The sequence below is a fragment of the Chionomys nivalis genome, chromosome 23, assembly GCF_950005125.1.
Source record: "Chionomys nivalis chromosome 23, mChiNiv1.1, whole genome shotgun sequence".
NCBI classification, from domain to species: domain Eukaryota; kingdom Metazoa; phylum Chordata; class Mammalia; order Rodentia; family Cricetidae; genus Chionomys; species Chionomys nivalis.
Genome location: NC_080108.1, coordinates 8,372,560 through 8,391,797, shown reverse-complemented (window position 1 = coordinate 8,391,797; position 19,238 = coordinate 8,372,560). Strand labels below are relative to the sequence as shown.

The 19,238-nt window shown below is 43.8% G+C and overlaps 1 protein-coding gene across 1 annotated transcript in view; it reads left to right on the top strand.

The window, feature by feature from the left end:
* The first annotated feature begins 5,292 nt into the window (after positions 1–5,292).
* Ankrd42 (ankyrin repeat domain 42) overlaps positions 5,293–19,238 on the top strand; it is a 36,684-nt gene continuing 22,738 nt past the window's right edge. The window contains exons 1-4 of the mRNA XM_057756172.1: positions 5,293–6,203; positions 11,596–11,759; positions 14,482–14,589; positions 17,787–17,906. Coding sequence (XP_057612155.1) covers positions 6,146–6,203; positions 11,596–11,759; positions 14,482–14,589; positions 17,787–17,906 — 450 coding nt within the window. The 5' untranslated portion in view covers positions 5,293–6,145. The remainder of the gene's footprint in view (positions 6,204–11,595; positions 11,760–14,481; positions 14,590–17,786; positions 17,907–19,238) is intronic.

Genomic DNA, 19,238 nt, shown 5'->3' with positions numbered 1-19,238 from the left:
CAAAAAAGGGCACAAACCCTCAAATCTCCAGTTAACAGCAAAATATAAATGCATTATAGGACAGCACAAATGATGCTATACATGAATTTTGCCATGAAAGAATTGTACTGTCCAATAATGAAGGCCTTATTTCCTGCTGCACATTTTTTTTTTCTTGTAAGGTCACTGATAGCTACCAAATAATTAGATAAGAAAATACTAGTTGGTAGGAAGATGATAAAGAATTACCAAAATGGAAAAATGCTGGTAAGTTAAATTACAAAAATATAGTATGATTAAGACAGTACATGAGCCAGACATCATGTACACCCTTCATCCCAGCACTTGGAGGTGCCTGGAGGATCTCTATGAATGCAAGGTCAGCCTGGTCTACAAAACAACTTCAAGGCCAGTAGGGACCACACAGTGAGACACAACTAGTATGTAGACATATAGCTAATATGGGTACTTAGGCTAGGTGCAACTGGTAGTATGGACAGGTGTAATATTAGAGGGCTGACACTGGAATCAAACTGAGCAGACAAATGGGTTTAAAACAAAGCCAATGAGTCGTCAGAGACATTACTGCTGAGATCTAGGTTTTTTTCTGGGATGACGAATGGTATTCACATTTTGAACTGTCAGTTTTTACTCTCTTTGTAAGAGGCCAAACGTGACACAGTGGGTCTTATTCAAAGCCATCTAATAAAAACCTCCGCCGGGTGGTGGCGCACGCCTTTAATCCCAGCACTCGGGAGGCAGAGGCAGGCGGATCTCTGTGAGTTCGAGACCAGCCTGGTCTACAAGAGCTAGTTCCAGGACAGGTTCCAAAACCACAGAGAAACCCTGTCTCGAAAAACCAAAAAGAAAAAAACCTCCAAGTTGACTCTTAGGAATGACCAGAATTAAGACTTCAGCTCCCAAAGATAGAAAATGTCTACTCTCAGCTTTGGAGGAAAAAGTATCAACTACTCTGCAAAACAACCACAAAAAAACCCCTAAAGCTTCAGAAGACTTTCTGAATTAAAAGTTCTGGGGGCTAGAGATGGTTTGGCCTTTAAGAGCACTTGGTGTTCCTGCAGAGAACCTGGGTTTATATCCCAGCACCCTCAATGAGTGGATGACAACTTCTGTAATCCAGTTCTTGGGGATGTGATTCTTCTGGCCTCTGCAGACAACAGGCAGATATGTGGTACACACATAATGGAGGCACTCACATAAGATCCTTAAAAAGTTGAAATTTTTGAGACCACAGAAAAATAGTTGATCTAAAGTGAGGTTTCAGGTTGATTTTACAATGTTATTTTTCCTATGTAAAAATTTTGAAGTTTGCTCTGGAAACTACAATCACTAAATCCTTTAAGCCATTCACTATTCATACACACACACACCCATAGTGAATGGCTCAAAGAGAATTATATTCTACGTAATTTCTCATTGAGTAGCTGGCATTATAGGTGTATCAAAAAAGAGGCTAGTAAAAATTATTGAGGAAATTCTAAGGAAACTTCTAAGTATGCCTGCAAAGAGATAAGCTGACCAGGTGTGGTATAATTCCAGTTCTTCTAAGACAGAGTTGGGAAGTTCAAAAGTTAAAGGCCAGTCTAAACTACATAAACTCAATATCGGATAGGGGCTGAGACTACACAGTGGCACAACATTTTTATATGTGTAAGGCCCTGTGTTTGAGCTACAAAAAGAGAAAATGGGCAGGGAGAGGAATAGAAAATTAGCAGACTATTGTCAAGAATAGCTTCAATTTGTGGACCAGCGAGATCATCAGTAGGTAAAGGTGCTGACTGCCAACCAAGTCTTATGAGCTAGGTTTAAATACTAAAAACCCATGTTATAGAAGGACTCCCACACGAGCACCGCAGCATGTATGATTCTCTACTCCATTCACAGAAACAATGTGAAATTGAGAAAAAAATAGTGGTCTCAGTTCGGATGATGGTATCAGGTCTCTAATTCAAAACAGGGTCAGTTCCTAGAGGTAGAATGTTATTCAGCAAACAGAGAGTAAACCAAGAGCCCAAAATTATCCATGGTATGTCCAAGGCAAGGACATGGTAGAAGGCATTAGGGAGAGGTGAGTCTAAGGGGAGTGCATAGGCAGAACAGGGCGCAATGGCATGGTCCTAGCTACTTGGGAGACCAAGACAAAAAAACCACCTGAGCCCAGAGAGTTTGGGCAAAATAGTGAAACTTCCTTAATTTTAAAATAAACAAGTTTATGGCGTGCACAAGGACAAAGGTATAGAGATAGCTGTCGACACCAAATTGCCCTAAGCTGGCCCCGCTCTGGAATAATGCCCAGAGCTGATTTGTGGGAGATTCGCGTGTCTCATCACCTCACCATGCACACTGTGACACACAAAAATCCCAAAGTTTTAAAAAGAAACCAATTAAAAACAAGCCAGGTGTGGACACCTAATAGTCATTAACTAGAACTATAGCTTCCTATCTGAAAATAGCTTATATTCTCTGGAATGTTCCTATGTCCATTCTAGTAGGAATTTGCCTTGCTTCAATTGAGAAACTGATTTTTACTGTCAACTTACCTTAAAATCCTATGCAATCCGATCTTGTATCTTGATGGTTTTATTAAAACTGCTGTCACCAATGACTGCCAAAACTTTCCTTAGCTTAATTATGAACCATTACCTTTAAAACTATCTTCCACTTTATATGTAGTGTGTGTTTTTATTTGCTTATTTTTTATCCTAAAGATTTGAATAACAAGTATAAAGATGTTCCCTTCCATGCCACCTTTTTGTGGTCTATAATTAATCACTTGTTATAGATTCTTTCCAAACTTAAAATTCCCTTATGATTAATTTTTTAAAACGAAGTGAGATTACATGCACTTGCTCTTTGTTCTCCATTGCATCATAACATGAATTAATGCCTGTAGACCACGTCTGCTATTTTTTGTATTTTCTATCCCTTTAATTAAAAAAACCAAGCATTGAGTGTGTGTTTACATCATGTGTGAATGCGTGTGTACGTGCCATAGCAAGTGTGCAGAGGCAGAGGACAACTTGCAGTAATCAGTTCTCTCCCACCATTCTGTGGGTTTGCAGGGCTCCAACACAGGTCATCAAGGACTTTTTACATGGAACCTTTTTCACTTTTTACTTTTTGAACCTTCTTGTCTCTGTATACTGTCTTATAAATGTTCTTTAATTGTAAAGTGTTAGAGTGACTACAGTTATCTATCTGAGCAATGTATTTAGAAGACTTTACATAGTCACTGTAATTTATATTTAAATTCTGAATTATGGTTATGTTAGCTTCCTATCTGCCAAGGATAGATTACTTTTGAGATATTCTTTTATGATTATATAGTTCTTGACTCAAGTTTTGGATATTTGTATTTTCCTAAATTATCCAAGTCAATTTGCCAAATTATTAGTATATGTTATGTCAAATAATCATTTTTTTTGATTTTTTTTTAAAAAAAGACCTCTATATCTATAACGTGCTCCCCTTGTTTCCAAAACAGTTTTTTCGTCTTCTCTTTCTCAGATTTGCGGTGTCAGATTTGTGTAGGTTTATCTATTCTATACAGCATAGCCCAGAAATTCAGCTTTTGCTATTTGAAGTAGCTAAAAGCACTTTGTTAGTTAGTGATAGTAGGTTCCAAATCCCCAGCTCCTACTAATGCCATCCTGATCATATGTGACCTGTTTCTTCATCTGTAAGAAATAAACACAATACAGGTTAGGGTTAAAATCATTTGCAAATCAGTTCTCACAGGTGCTGGTTTCTCAGTAAATACCTGTCCCACAAAAGGTTGCAACTGCCCCTGTTCTAAAAGGAAAAAGAAAAAAAATTAGACTGGTACGAATAATTCCATATCCCCTTCCAACAGTGAAAGTGTGTTCGCAGCCATCAGTTCACTCACCCCACTATCAGATCAACCCCTCACCCACACACTAGCGACCGCGCAGCCCTTCTCTTGAGGCAAATGTCCTAGGTACTGTTGCAGATAGACCACTTACCTTCCAGAAGGGTTCATCGCCTCGGGGAGGGGATGATAACCAAATGCTGTGTTGATTACAATGTGTGGTATCGTCTAAGAAAGGCTTCAAGAAATCACGTTTTGAGAGGAATGTCCAAAAATAAACAAACCAAGGATGTGGAAGGAATCCTAATGCTGGTACTTACTCCTTACTGTGTATCCTCAAGTAATTAACTTTGATGCTTCTTAAAATAAGTAGAATGACAAAAACGGCCAGGGTTTAGTAACGGAACTATGAATACCAAGTTAGACTGGTCATAAAAACTCGAGAAATGTCAGTTATTACTATTTAAAAAGCTATGTCAAAGAAAATCAATTTACCTCAAGAGAGAAGGTACATGGTCAGGAATTTTCCAAACGTTCAGGGAACATAACCATGGAGAGGGCAGAATAGTTTCTGGAGGGCAAACAACATATTCAGAGACAGAGAAATGGAAAAGTTTGCTTAGAGGGCCCCAACTCATTACTCTTGACGGGAGAACGCATGCGCACACAAAAATCGAACTGAGAAGTGCAAGCAAGTTGGGCGAAGCTTACAGTTTGTATAGTCTCAGCGGCTAGCACAAAACTCGCTGACATTCCTAAAGCTGAAGTGGAGTACACGTTGAGCAACGTTGTTGGAAAGGTTTGGTTCAGTTCAACATAATGTCACAGTGAAAGAAACGCTGCATTTAAAGTAGAAGGGCCGGAGTCGTCTTTCGAGCCACCACTGCTGTTTTTAGAACTTACCCGCTGTTTGGCTTGAGGAAACTACTGGCATCTTGATTGTCGACCTGTAAACTGGGTGAAGCCACCTAACAAGCGAACATCAAAGAACCCGACACCAAGCACGCACTCAATAATGGCCGGGGCTGCCCCTGCTATCGCCCCCGTTTCTCTCTTTGCGAAGCCAGAGGGTAAAAATGAGTTTTCCTGCAAACCAACACTGAAGTAGTACAGCCGGCTTGCCAAGGACGAGGAGGCCCCGCAGGCGCGGCACCCAGGTCGGCCACGCGAACCGCAGTCCTGAGACCTCCACGTGGGGGCGAGATCCACGACAGAGGGTTCCAGAGCCAGGTCCCGAAGGGCTCTTGGGAGACCGAGCAAACCTAACCAAACCAGAAACACAAAAATCCACCAAAATAGACTCGGTACCTGCGTCCCGCGGCTTCCCGCAGGCGAAGCCTAGGAAAAAAAGGTGAAAGGAAGGAAGGAAGCAGGAAGTGACGCCGGCATAAAGGATACGGAAGTGACCGCACGCCGGAAGTGTACTTGTTTCCAAGGCGACGGCTCCGCCAGCGCTCCCTCCGGGCTGCAGGAACTGAGACGCTGGCCAACGACTCCGAGCCGAGCGTTCCCGCGGACGGCGGCCGCCGCCACAGCCCCCCGCTGCTCCCGGAGACCGAAGACAGCTGCCTCCGCGCCGCCCGCCGCGCGTGTGCGACCCGCGTCCCGCACGGCTCCGGGGAGAGGGTGGTGGAAGAGCAGGCAGCCTGTCGCCTCCACACCAGAGAAGGAAGCCTCGAAGAAGGTGACCGCCGCTCCAGGACCTCCTCGTTCCGAGTCGGCGAGGACGGCGGCTTTTCCCGCAGGGACTCGAGAAGAGTCGGTGAAGACCTAGGCCAGCCCCGCAGTGTGTCTCAGGAGAGAGCCCGGGGACACGATGGCCCCCGGCCGAGCAGCGCATGGCTGGCCGTGAGAGGCGACTCGAGGGGAGCTGTCAGCGAAGACGCCTGGGGCGGCGTCCCCGAAGCCCGAGGGTCCCGAGGGTCCCGAACCAGCGACTCGGGGGACCGGGGCAGTGACGGCTGCAGCGGTTCGAGCGAAGGAGCAAGCGTCGATGTCAGCCACTGCTCCAGTAGTTCTTGGGGAGGCGTAAGTGATGACCTGGGCTATGAGGCCAGTGACTCCTCCAGGGTGAGCATCCGCGAAGACGCCAGCCGTCGCCTCAGTGGCTTCTGGGAGAGAGAAAGCGAAGAAGATTCCCGCTTCAGGGGCTCTTGGCAGAGAAGGGAGGATCGGGGGCCCCGCGCCAGCGACGAGGAATCCAGTTGCTGCAGCAGCAGTGACCCATGCGTGGGAGCAAGTGAAGACCGACGCAGCAGCAGGGGCCTGGGCTCCACTCCTCCCCAGAGCCCAAGTCCGAGGGCGAAGGACCGTACCATGCCTGGTGTGGCCAATTCAGGCCCCTCCAAGTCCTCTAGGGAGGCTGCAGACTCATGTGAGTCTCTTGTTGGCATCCCTTGTCTTGGCCACAACACTTTTCCTACTTGAGGCACATCAGCCTCAGCCCTTGCTGACATGTTCATGCATCCATTCCCCTTTATTTTCACCGATTGCCTCTATTCCCTTATTTGAGCTTTCCTTGTATCTATCTCACATGTCTGACGGACATCTTACTCAGATCAAACATCATTTCTGAAATATTATGGATTTTTGTAAGTTCTCTTCCGCGGCATATGATACTGTGGAGATGACAAATTAGACCTACCTCGTTTTCTATTTTTCATTCTGTTGGAACTTCCTTTATGGCCTTTTCCCTCCTCCTTTTTGCGAGGATGGGTGTTGTGTGGTAAAGCTTTTCCTGGGGATACACAACACATGTCTACTCACCCCAGACAGGGCTCCCACAACAGACCCAAGTGCTGGATAACACCAAACTCCAGCCTCGTGAACCAGTGTGTTTTACTGGGGTTACGTACAGGAATATGGGTGAGAAGTTACAGGAGCAGAAAGGACTCAGAGACAGTTGCATCACCAACCCCCCACCCAGCACAGGTGACTGTTTAGAAAAGCTGGAAAACTTGGAGAGCCCTGCACAGCCTGTAGGCAGCTCAGTAGGTTAGAGAGTACAGCTTCCCAGAGACTCTGGTCTGAACCTCTTCTAGGCTGCTGGTCCCAGAGGCTTTGCAGGTTTTTCCTCTTAGAGTCTTTTTGCAGCTCAGATTGTCTGAGAATCTTCTTTGCGGCTCAGCTCCCTTCGGTCTGAGAGGGACTCTCAACTTTGTTTGCTCTAACAGGGAGAAGCCCAGTGAGTCTGGTCAGTTTTAGGGACTTCCTAAAATGATATAAAAAAATTAAAACTATTGTGAGTTGTATACCTTCCTGCTTAAGGAGCTTCCTGCAGGATGGAATCTTTCAATCTCTCACTCCGTCCTCCACTTCTTACATTCTTTCCATACCCTCTCCCAGTGATCCCTGAACCTTGGGAGGGTGACTGTTAGATATCTACCTCTGATTAAAAAAAAGGCTACTCTGCCAGAGTAACAGTTGCCTGTTCAGGAGCTTTTCCAGCGGTTATGAGGTGAGGCTGACAACCACAACGATCTACGGGCACAAACATGTTTAGAGGACAATTTGACAGGCACATCACATCCATCTAGAAAAACCAAAGAAGTTGCTTCTCCTTTTGGACATGACCTGCTAAGCCACAGGTTTTGTCCTGGCTTGCAGTACCAGACATGAATTCCCTCTTGGGGAATGGGCCTTAAATCCAGCTGGAAGGCTGTTGGTTTTGCCCATGATAGCCGAGCCGCTATTTCATATGCAGGTGCACCCTGCCTTGGGTATCAGTATTTTAACATCCAGGATTCCTAGCCAAGCAGGAAGGTGGGTAGCAGGTCTCTGTCAGCAGCCTGCCTGGCCGCCTCTGGCCCTCCAAAAGCCAGCATCAGGGTGGGAGTTTTCAGTTCAGCCCAAGCTTCGTTTCTCTGCATCTGACAGTCAAAGCATGCACATGCAGTGCCTTCAGCAACGGGGTCTTCTCGTCTAGTTCTGGCAAACAGGCAATAGCAATAGCCTATGGTTTATGGAGCCTCAGGGGCTTCCCTGGACAACAACTCCCTAGTAGGTTCCCCACCCCGAGCACTGGAGTTTTTATTTAATAATTTTATTGCTTCTGGGAATGCCCTTTCTCACCCATGTAGGGTACACCTTTTGGACTTAAACTCTGCAGCTGTTATTCTAACAACCCACTTTTCCTTTAAATTCACTCAGCCCCAGCAGGATGGTAAGGTGGGTGGAAGTACCATTGTACCTGGTTGTCTCTCCAGTGGCTTTCTGTAAAACGTGCAGAGTTAGCACTATGTCTGTATAACAAAACCTTTCCAGGGCACAGGCAGGGCAAGGCAACCTCTGCCTCATACCAAAGATAACCTTGGTGAAGCGCTCTGAAAGTCTGTCATCTCTGTTCTCAGGGGTCATGTGATCCCAGAAATTCACAAGTCAAACATAAACAATGTCCAATACAGCACGGAAAGACCCCATCACTTGTGCTAGTACTCAGTTGAACAACGTTGAGCACAACAGCGTGGATAGGGAGAGCTACCTCACATGACTCTATAATTCTCAGTCATTCTCAAGGAGCAAGCTGGCTTCTTCACAGGCCAATTGGGCTCTACCCTCTCTAATTCTCTAATGAGTTTTGTAACTTCATCGTGGCCCCTGGGCCGTCCCCCTGGGTGTCTGGCCTCCGCCACCGTCAAGAGTGGGCAAATTTCCATGTTGTTGTCTGGCCTGACTACACGTGACTGGTCTTCACTGTGTGGACTCTTAGGCAATAATCCCCCAGAGTGTTATACCCAGCAATGCATCCACCCCCAGAATGTTCTCTTGCAGTGGAGAAATACACGCCGTATACTCATGGGAGGAATAACTCCCCGCCAAGAACTAGCTCAATCTCTTTTCTCTGTACTGTCTTATTGCCATATCTGTCCACTGTTGCCCAAATCTCCCTTATGTTTTTGGGGATTGCCATGAATTAAGGTAAACTGAACTCTAGTACCCACCAAATCCCCCAAGTAATATGAACTTTACTGGGGGACCTATAGATCCATAGCTCCACGTGAAGCCTCTGGTCCTCACTTGTAGGTAACCTTGGCCTCTCCGTCAGAGGAGTGGCTTGGGTTGCTCACCCTCTGAGACACCTTTTTCATAAGAGGTATTGTGGGGACCTTCTGTACTTCCCTGTCTTTTGTTTGTAACACTTTGGGGACTGCTAGTCAGGCTTTGTTTAAGGCAGTGGTTCTCAACTGTTTTAATGTTGTGCCCCTTTAATACAGGTCCTCATGTCGTAGTGACCCACAACCATAAAATTATATTTGTTTCTACTTCATAAGTGTAATTGAAATGTAAATGTCTGTGTTTTCCAATGGTCTTAGGTGATCCCCGTGAAAGGGGCATTAGACCTTTAAAGGGGTTGCGACCCATAGGTTGAGAACCACTGCTGTAAGGCCCTTCAAAGACTCACAAGTATAGCAACTTGACTTGTTATCAGTATTTTCCCTAGGAACTCTGGCTTGACACATCTGCTTTGGGTGATTCAGACAGGACCCTGCCTGCTCACTGTTCTCACCTCCTCCTAGACAGTGGTCTAGATTGCCAGGTGCCAAAGCCTCTCCTTCAGAGAGATTCTGTCCCACCATGGGGCCCAGCAAAGCCACTACATTCCACTAGAATAAACATAGTTCTGTCTGGCCTAGAATTGAGGTCCATGCGTGGCTTCTCTTATTCCTACTTTTCTCAGTAGTGCCTGTCTGGACATTTCTGGGGACTTCAGCTGGAGATAGCCAAATGTTCCTAATGGCTCTGATAAGCCAGACTGTTAGGGGTGATTTCCCTCGTACTGCCTCAGGCTATGCAGTTTTTCCCTTAGGAGGGATAGGGAGTTATAGTCTTCAGTTTTTCTGCCTCCACAGCGGTCAGACTGATGCTTTCACTCCCATGTCCCACAGCCTCACAGTTCAGGCTGCAACAGGCTCTTTCATTGCTTGTTTAAGAGTTTTCCCCAATTCCAGTGGCTTAGGCACAGAATAATTCCCCGATTACCATAGTTTCTTGCACTAGGCCATTATTGAAGCCCTTATCTTTGTGCTAGACTATAGATTTCCCCTTTTATTTTATTAGAGATGGAACCCGTGCATTATCTTTATTGCTTTTACCATCTTTTCCTCACTCTTGGAATCTTCCCATGGGTTCCAAGTTCATGGAGCCCACAAAGGGCCTTTGAGCACAGATCTAACTTGTACTCTTTTCCTTCCGGCTCCCAAACCTGAAGAGGCAAGCCAATACCTCTATCGCATCCTCTTGTTTATTTTCTTTACATGCCAAATCAGAGCCTAACATGGAGGGTGCTAGCTACATCCCCCTTTCTTGTGGCAATCACTCCTTTACACAAACAAGTCCCTGCTTGGCCACCACCCCACAGAGGCCAGGCAACCTCTGCTGCTGCTGCTGGCAATCTTGACCCTTGTGCTTGTGTGCTAATCTCAAAAATTGCAAAATTCCCTCTAAACCTTTGGCTGTTTTTTAGAGCATCTCCACATCCCTCATCAAGCAGGCTTGCTGCCCCATAGCACAAAGACAAAGGCTGCAGCCCTAGCATTTCTCCCACAGACACTCTCAATCCTGCTGGCTCAGCCATAACTGTGTGTCTCACTACCTATTGCAAGAACCGTGTAACTGCTCTCACAGCATAAAGACATACTGATACACACATATAGGAAAGGACAACTCTCGGAATTTCCTCCAAGATGCTGTCCTGCCCAGGCTTCTCAGCCTTAGTTGCATTCCTTGGTGCCCATAGCCAGGATCATGTACTCTCTCTTCTCCAACTCATCTTTGGTTCTTTTGTGTCCCTGTTCTGGTGCTGGTTCTTTGTAACTTGGCTTTTTGTTGTTGTTGGAGAGGGACTTCCCTTCATGGTGGGTTGTGACTGGGACATGTAAACTGAAATAAGTCCTTTCCTTCCCAAGTTGCTTTTGCTTATGGTATTTCATCACAGTAATGGGAAACCTAACTATGATGCTGAGCCTGGGCAAGTCGTCAGAATTATCTTTCAAATGTAAGCTGAACTCAATTCTATTTCTCTGTATATGCTCGTTTCTCTAGATTTAGAATGCCAGTTTTTCCTGACATTTTAGTTGTCTGTTAGGACCAAGAAAGGCTAATTCTTCCCTCCCTTCCTCTCTCCTTCCCTCCCTCCCTCCCTCCTTCCCTCCCTCCCTTCCAGACAGAGTCTTACTATATAGCGTTAGCTGGTTTGGAGCTCACTTTATAGACCAAACTGACCTCAGATTTATAGAGATATGCCTGCCTCTGTCTCCCAAGTGTTGGGATTAAAGGTACTCACCATCGTGACTGTATTTAATTTTTGATATAGCCAACTCCTTTGTTGGAAGAATGGTGGGTTAGTGGTAATGCTGTATATCTCAGAACTAGCACCTAAAGTCTGATTAAGATATACTTAGTTGGTTTCAATTTTTAGTTTATACAAACGGTGCTTAGTAAATGTTTCATATAGGTCTTATTCTTGAGATATATACCAGGGCAACTGGGATTTCTCATGTTTCAAGGTTACATGGTTATATTGGCTATGATCTTTCCCAAGTCACAAAGCTGTCTGTCTTATCTAGCTCCAACACATGCATATAAACATTTTTCTGTGAACATGGCTGTTTGTATGATTTGGTTTTTCTTTACTCTAGTTTAGATTAATCTAAATTTTGTAGTAAATTATTCAGAAGCTTAAGTGATATGCTTTCTTTTGGTTCAATGCTGTAGTCTTTTTTTTTGCAGTTCTGTAAGATTTGTGAAGAAACGTGATTTTCCCGTAGGTTCCAGGAAGAAGGTGCATTTTGGTAGCATACACGATGCGGTGCGGGCTGGGGATGTTAAGCAGCTTTCAGACATAGTGCAACGTGGTGCCAACCTTAACGAAGCAGACGCTCTCCATCAGTTCACCCCTCTACACTGGGCAGCACATTCTGGGAGTCTGGAGGTAAGAAACTCTAACTACTTTTAAAGTAAAATAATTGACAATGATAGTTTTATAAGTTTAGTAGATAGGGATAATACTTCATGCTTGACACTCAAAATAATCTTGTTTTCAGTTCCATCTGTTACTTGAGTGCTTTTTAGGAGGGCTTCCTAACAAATTATTCCAAACTGTAGTGTTGTAAAGTAGCCATTTTTAATGCTCATGAGCGAACTAAGACGCTGAGTGGCAGCGGCAGCTTGTCTTTGCTCCGTGACGTCTGGGGTTTTTGTTAGAAGACTTGAAGACTGCACAGGGGACGTAGCTCAATGGTAGAGTCCCTGCCTCGTGTTCGTGAGACCCTGGGTTCAGTCTCCAGTACTGAGCTAGTGTGCCGAGGCTAGACTCCCCTGAGGTCTCATTCACTCAGATGGCTAGTGGTCCACGCTAAATGTAGACTGAGTACCTTATTTCCTAGTAGATGTTTGGCTGACTTCTCTCTGCTGGGGCTAGTTTTTGCTTCTTTACAATGTGGTGACTAGGTTCTAAAGACAAGCAGAGAAGCTAACCTGTAGAGTGTGACAATGACACCATGCTCATGTTTTGCATAAAAATTAAAGTCCCGCAGAACGCTTAGGATCATTCTTCTACAGAAAGTTAAATATTGTACAGGTTTGGCATTTATTAAGCTCATTAATGTTTTAGGGAATTATTGTACATCAGTATGCATTTGCTTTGACTGCTATATAGATACCACATTCTGTGGGTATCATCCCTCCATTTTGCTCCAACAATTCGCTTTTGAGTTTGATCATGTGCTTTCATACATGTATTCTTGCCCATTTGTTTCAGTCTTATGGTAATGGCTCACTCTTAGAGTAATAGAATTTATTCACTTTCCGTAATTCTTAGTTGGTTTCAATTTTTAGTTTGTACAAACAATGCTAAGTGAATATCTTCTACAGATCTTATTCTTGGGATCTGTTCAGGGGCAGCTGGAGTTTCTCATGTTTCAAGGTTGTATGCTCACTTAGCTCTTTCACTGTCTGTAGGTCCAGTTATAAATCTCTCTGCTAATGGGCAAATGTTAATAGCCATTTTCTCAGAGAGAATGTGCGAATGGATAGGAATTGAGCCTTGTGAAAGGTTCAGCATCATTAGCCACTAGAGAAACCCAATCAAAATCACAGTGAGAAGCTACCGGTACATAATAGTTATGAATGAGACAGTAAGAAAGTCTCCAGATGACAGTACCTTGGCTAAGAATGCGGAGAACCAGAGACACTCATGCATTGCTGGGGAGAAGGTAAAATAAAATAGACACTCCAGCAGACATTTGGGTTCTTTGTGATAATGTAAAACATGCGTTCTTCCTGTGCTACAGCAGTTTCATTACATGTTTATCCAGAGATGCTGAAGCACCGTGTGAGTGGGGGGGGGCTCTAATTTCGAGGTGCTAACAGTGCTAACACACAGGGGTTTCTCTACAGATATTTGCTGAGTGAATGAATGACTTGTGAAGCTCAGTGAGGTTGAGCTTCTTCAAAGAAATGGGCCAGCAAGAGGGCTCAGCAAGTCAAGGTGCCTATTTACAAACGTGGCAGCCTGAGTTGGAGCCCTGGAGCCCACGCGGTGGAAGGAAAGAGCTAGCTTGTCCTTTGACTTCAGTATGGGGGCATGTGAGAACCATGCAGACAAAATAATAAATAGAATAAAAAAAACAACAAAGAGAGTGGTGACCAAAACACCCACACTTATCTAAATAAACATGTAAAAGATGACATTTTGTTGGTCATTAATTTTGGTGGTAGACAAATAATACCTAAATGATAATAAGTCTTTTAGCAAATTACAGGTCATGAGTGGTGTAGAAACGAGTCATGGGCAGTCAATTCTGTTAAGAAGAAAGACGTTTCTTAGACATAAAGGGGCAAAGATCAGTCTTTAAAGATTAAACACCAGATGCAGCACAGACCTCCAGGTGCAGTAGGAAAGTGAGATTTTGGTTAGTTTAAAAATGCTCAGGTTTCATTTCACTGGCTGCCCTTCCTTTTTAAAAGTCCCTATTAACTGTATTTTAGAGATACTATCATAGTAACAGTGTTTGTTTCCATACAGAAGTTTCTGGATCCATTTAAATATTTGTGGTAGAAGTTAGGCATAGGGTAGGAGTTAGCATGTCCTCCCAGCTACTCAGAAGAACGAGGCAGGGAATCATTAGAATCCAGGAGTTCAAGGCTGTCTTGGAGAACATCGCAGGATCACAACTCTTAAAAAAAGATTTATTTTAATTAGATGTGTGTGTATGTGCACGTGTGTGCAAATGCATGTGAATGCAGTTGCTGTCTGAGGCCAGAAGAGAATGTTGGATTCTCCTGGGGGTAACAGAGGTTGTGAGCTACCTGACATTGGTGGTGGGAACTGAACTCCTGTCTCTAGGAAGAGCAGCAAGTTCTCTTAACTGCTGAGCCATTTCTAGCTCTAGAAGAGAAGAACAGAAAAGATAATAGCAACAACAGACCGGCAGCTCTTGAGGAAACTCGGCTCACAGATTGGTTTTGCTTGGCATGTACAATATTCGCCAAGTGGTATATTTATTGGGCTAGCATTTATTTCACTCACAGCAAGAAATGCCTGTAATTTTTCATGCTACAGTGGGAGTCTCACGATAACAGACTAAATTTAGAAATTATAAAAACACTGAAAGTGTCTACTGCACTACCCATTAATGCTATTATCCTCTTAGTGCCTTCACTGGCTACTCTGGCATGGCGCTGATACCACACAGGGAACTCCAAGAGGATGGACCCCGGCTCACATAGCTGCAATCCGGGGCCAGGATGCCTGTATGCAGGTAATAATTTTGGTTACTGTTTTTTCTTTTTAATTAATTGAGTTCGGTTATTTTAACACAATTCTGTTGGAGTCTTGCCATTATTCTATCTGATCCAACATATGCGGTTATATGCTGTAAAGAAGGAATGACAGATACCAGCTAACCACATGAATATGTGGCTGGAGACTGTTTAGTCTCTGAAGTAGTTGGGTTGTCTTGAGTGGGGTCACAGTCGTGCCCAGAGTGTCTTCTTTGTAGTTCAGGCTGTGGTGCAGATGTCTGCATTGGGCTAATATAGGTCTTTTCAAATCTTAACTCTCAAAGTGATGGGTGCTACCTTGAGAAAGTAGGCAATAAAAGGGAAGAGAAAATACAGTAGTAACTTTTGGGGAGGTTGGGTCAAGTGAAGCTTTGCCCATGTGTTCCTCCGACACGCATTAGCTCAAGCTGCTCCTCGCGCCTTGATTCTCTTCTCTGTCCCACAGTGGTCTCTTCCTTCTTAGAGTTTTTATGCTACATATTTTGGTACTATGCTGTGTGCTTGCTCCTCATCAAGGTCTTCTTTGTGTAGATGATTACCTGTCCCCACAAATGTCCCGATTCCCTAGGTTGATAAGTTTTTTTATTGCTGTTGTGATCCTTAAAACACAGTAAGTACTCAGCATATCATTTATGACTGTTATTAACTGGTTAGATTAGACAAGGTCATGAAGATTATTCTTTTTAAAGCCCTAGATAGGTATTATGACTGAGTAATCCTTTGCTAAGGTACTGATGAAGACTGGCCAATGCTGAGTGAGAAATAACAATTAAAAACATTGACTAGGAGGGAGTGGGGGTGTAGCTGCATGACACAGAGCAGGGGTAGCATGGCCAAGGTTCCATCTGGGTCCAGTCCTCAGTGCCAAGAAAGAAAAAGGTACAAGTTTATTTGTAAAAACAGACTTTAACTTGTGGAACTGTTGTAGGTTCAGCAACATTGAGCAGAAGGTACACAGATTTCACATTGTTAGATTGTTTTCCCACCAGTGACTCTCCGGTGGTACAGCATAATCATCTGACACCCACGGATTGTACTGGGGTTCATGTCTGGTGTTGTACAGACTGCGTTTGAGCAGGTGTATAACCACACAGTGCTTGACTTGTTTGCTTATTTTAGTGATAATGTCTTAAACTTGTGATCCTCCTGCCTCAGCCTCCCAAGTTCTAGGATTATAGACCCTAGCATACCTGAATATCACTAACTTTTTCATTCTTCTCTCATGTATTACATCCTGACTGCAGTTCCCCTCCTCCCCACCCGTCTCTCCCGCGACTCCTGTCTTCTCCAGACTACGCTCTACTCCCACTGCTAGGAGTCCCGTAAGAACACAGAGCTCTGATTCAGCCATGATGTGTATGCAGAGGACCTAGGTCAGCCCGCTAAGGCTCCCCGATCTCTTCGAGCCCCCATGAGGCCTGGTCCCTTGATTCCCGATCACTACTTTCCTTTGGCGCTCACTACCTTCTTGTCTGCTTGTTAGTCTTACCCACTCAAGGGCTCTACTGTTTTCAGTCCCGGCGATGCGAGTGAAGCTGGTAAACGTTCAGTTAGATTTTCATAGGACGGAAGTTTTCACTTTTGTTAGGTGTTTACCTAATACCAAGGAGCGTATGATTGTTGCATTACAGTAAGATACGCTTTAGCCTCATAGGAGGCTCTGCCCTCCTGTCTTCTGAAGTACTCTGGTTCCTCATCTTTGTCGGCTTTTGTGTTGTTAGTGTTCTGGGTTTTGACCATTCTAATAGGTAGATAGTAGCATTTTACTGTTATTTAAATTTGCGTTTTTCTGGTGGCCTTTGCTACAGAGTGGCTTTTCATATGGTTATCTTCTCTGGTCAGTGTTGCTCTGAGCACTCTTTGGTAGTAGAGGACATTGGTCTCAGGGTCTGTTGCAGGTTAAGAAACTTACCACTGAGTTACAGCTACAGCTCTGACCAATGTTAACATTGATTTTTTTTCTCATTGTTTAGGGAATTTGTTTTGTATATTGGGTAATAGTCCCTTATCAAGTATGTCTTTAACAAATATTTTCTCTTTGTGTGAACTATCTTTTTTATTCTCTTTCTAGTATCTCTTTAGAGTAGTGGTGTTTAATTTCAGTGAAGCCTAGTTTATCAGCTCTTTCTTTCACAGTTTGTACATTTGGTATTGTATCTAAAACACCGTAGCCTATTCTGCAGCCCCTAGTTATCTAGATTTTTCGTCTAGGGGTTTTATAGTTTTGTATTTCCTATGTGTGATTTGGTCCCCCCCCCCTCTCTTCTCTCTCTCTCTCTCTTTTGAGACAGGGTCTCTCTATAGAGCCCTGGCTGTCCTGGAACTCACTGTGTAAACTAGGCTTGCATCAAACTCACAGAGTTCCTCTACTTCTGCTTCCCAAATGCTGGGATTAGAGGTGTGTACCACCATACCTGGCCTAGTTAATGCTGGGATTAGAGGTGTGTACCACCATACCTGGCCTAGTTAATGTTTTTTCAATGTTTGTAAGGTTTGTGCTTAGTTCAGTATTTTTACATGTGAATCATCCGTTGTTTGAGCACCTGTATATTGAAAAGACAAATCTTCATTGTACTGCCTTTTCTCCTTTGTTAGTGGTGATTGTGTTTATGTGGATCTATTTCCACATGCTCTCCTCAGTTTCATTGCAATGTCTGTTTATTCTTTGGTCAATGCCAGTTTGTCTTGCTTTCTGAAGTGAGTCTTGAAGTTGGATAGTGTCTGCCCTCCAACTTTGTTCTTCTCTTCTGATATCGTCTTGGTTATTCTGGTTCTTTTGCCTCTCTGTGAACTTTGAAATCTGTTTGTTGATATCCAGAAAGCATATCACGGGTTTTGAATGGGACTGATATTTTTGTGAAATTAATTCTCTGTCTGTTATGTAGGAAGAAATCCTATAGCCCATAACCTATATGGACATTGGCTCAGTTGCACATTGGACGAAACCGTCTTAGAAGATTGACCAGGAATTTAGAGCTAGGCAATTAAGGTCTCACAGGCAATGTTAAAGAAGACCTCAGCCCCATTTAGGGCTACCTAAGGAATGTATCATATTTTGCCTGTAGGTCATACATAGTAGTTTTGTCATAGGGTAACTAATTGTTTGCCTTTACTCTGTATTGGAATTCAACGCTTAACTGTACTTATGCACGCTTATTTACATTTCTCTTTCTAGGCTCTTATAATCAATGGAGCCAACCTGGCCGCTCAGGATGACCGTGGATGCACCCCTGTGCACCTCGCCGCCACTCACGGGCACTCTTTTACTTTACAAATAATGCTGCGAAGTGGAGTGGTGAGGGATTCCTCTTACCTATTGGTAGTGTGTGATCATGTAGATGGACTAGAATTTCATCCTGACTCTTAAAATCCTTACTATGACTTGGGGAAGTATTTTTTTCCTTTAGCTTTCCCATTTTTAAACATGGATGCAGTAATTGAGACTTATCTCCCAAATGAACAGTAATACAAACTGTTTCAGAGGGTTTGTGTTTGGCTGCTGGTTCAGAGCTTAACTGGGAAGACTCTGAAGCTCTTAAACAAATCTTCACCAGGTAACTATGTCTTTATGAATTTGTGTGTATCTATAAAATGCTTTAAAAACCCTTTTTATTTTGTACATCAGTTTAGGAAGTGATTGATTTTTCCAGGTTTTAATTTATTTATCCTCTGGTTATCATTTTTTTTTTTTTTGTTTTTGTTTTTCGAGACAGGGTTTCTCTGTGGCTTTGGAGCCTGTCCTGGAACTAGCTCTTGTAGACCAGGCTGGTCTCGAACTCACAGAGATTCACCTGCCTCTGCCTCCCAAGTGCTGGGATTAAAGGCGTGCGCCACCACCGTCCGGCTTTGGTTATCATTTTTAAAAAATATTTTTAAACTATGTGTATGTGCATATGACTACAGGAGCCGGCAGAGGCCAGAGACCTCAGATTCTCACAGACATCTCCCCGCCTATACTTCCTGCTTGGCTACTGACCAATCAGCATCTTATTAAACCAATACAACTGACAAGTCTTTGCAGGGTACAAGACCATTGTCCCATAGCAAGGTCCTCTCTGTGTTTGCCAAACCTCCAGTTCCATAATGTTTATTTTTGATAGTGCTCACTGGTTGAATAACTTTGTAAAGAGCAGAGCTTCTACTGAGTATGATAGCTCCTGCCTGTAATCTCAGCCTTTGAGATGCTGAGACAAGAACAAGCCTGAGGCCAGCTGGGCTACAATGTTTCAACATCCCTCCAAAGAGAGGGCTGAGGGAAGAAACACACTGTCAATAAGGAAGATATTATAGTAAGAATGTTTTCTAGGAAATAGAAACATGAAACACTTTGTCTTTCGGTTAATTCCTTATGTGGGCAGTGATGAGACATCATTTAAAGCCATCCCTGTCCTTTTGATTCGTAGAGTGGGACTGTGAGACAGTTCCTTTAGTTTCTTTGAAAGCATTGCTTCAGCTAGGTGGTGGTGGTGCACGCCTTTAATCCCAGCACTCGGGAGGCAGAGGCACGAGAATCTTTGGGAGTTCGAGGCCAGTCTGGTCTACAAGAGCTAGTTCCAGGACAGGCACCAAAGCTACAGAGAAACCCTGTCTTGAAAAAACCAATAAATAAATATTAAAAATAGCATTG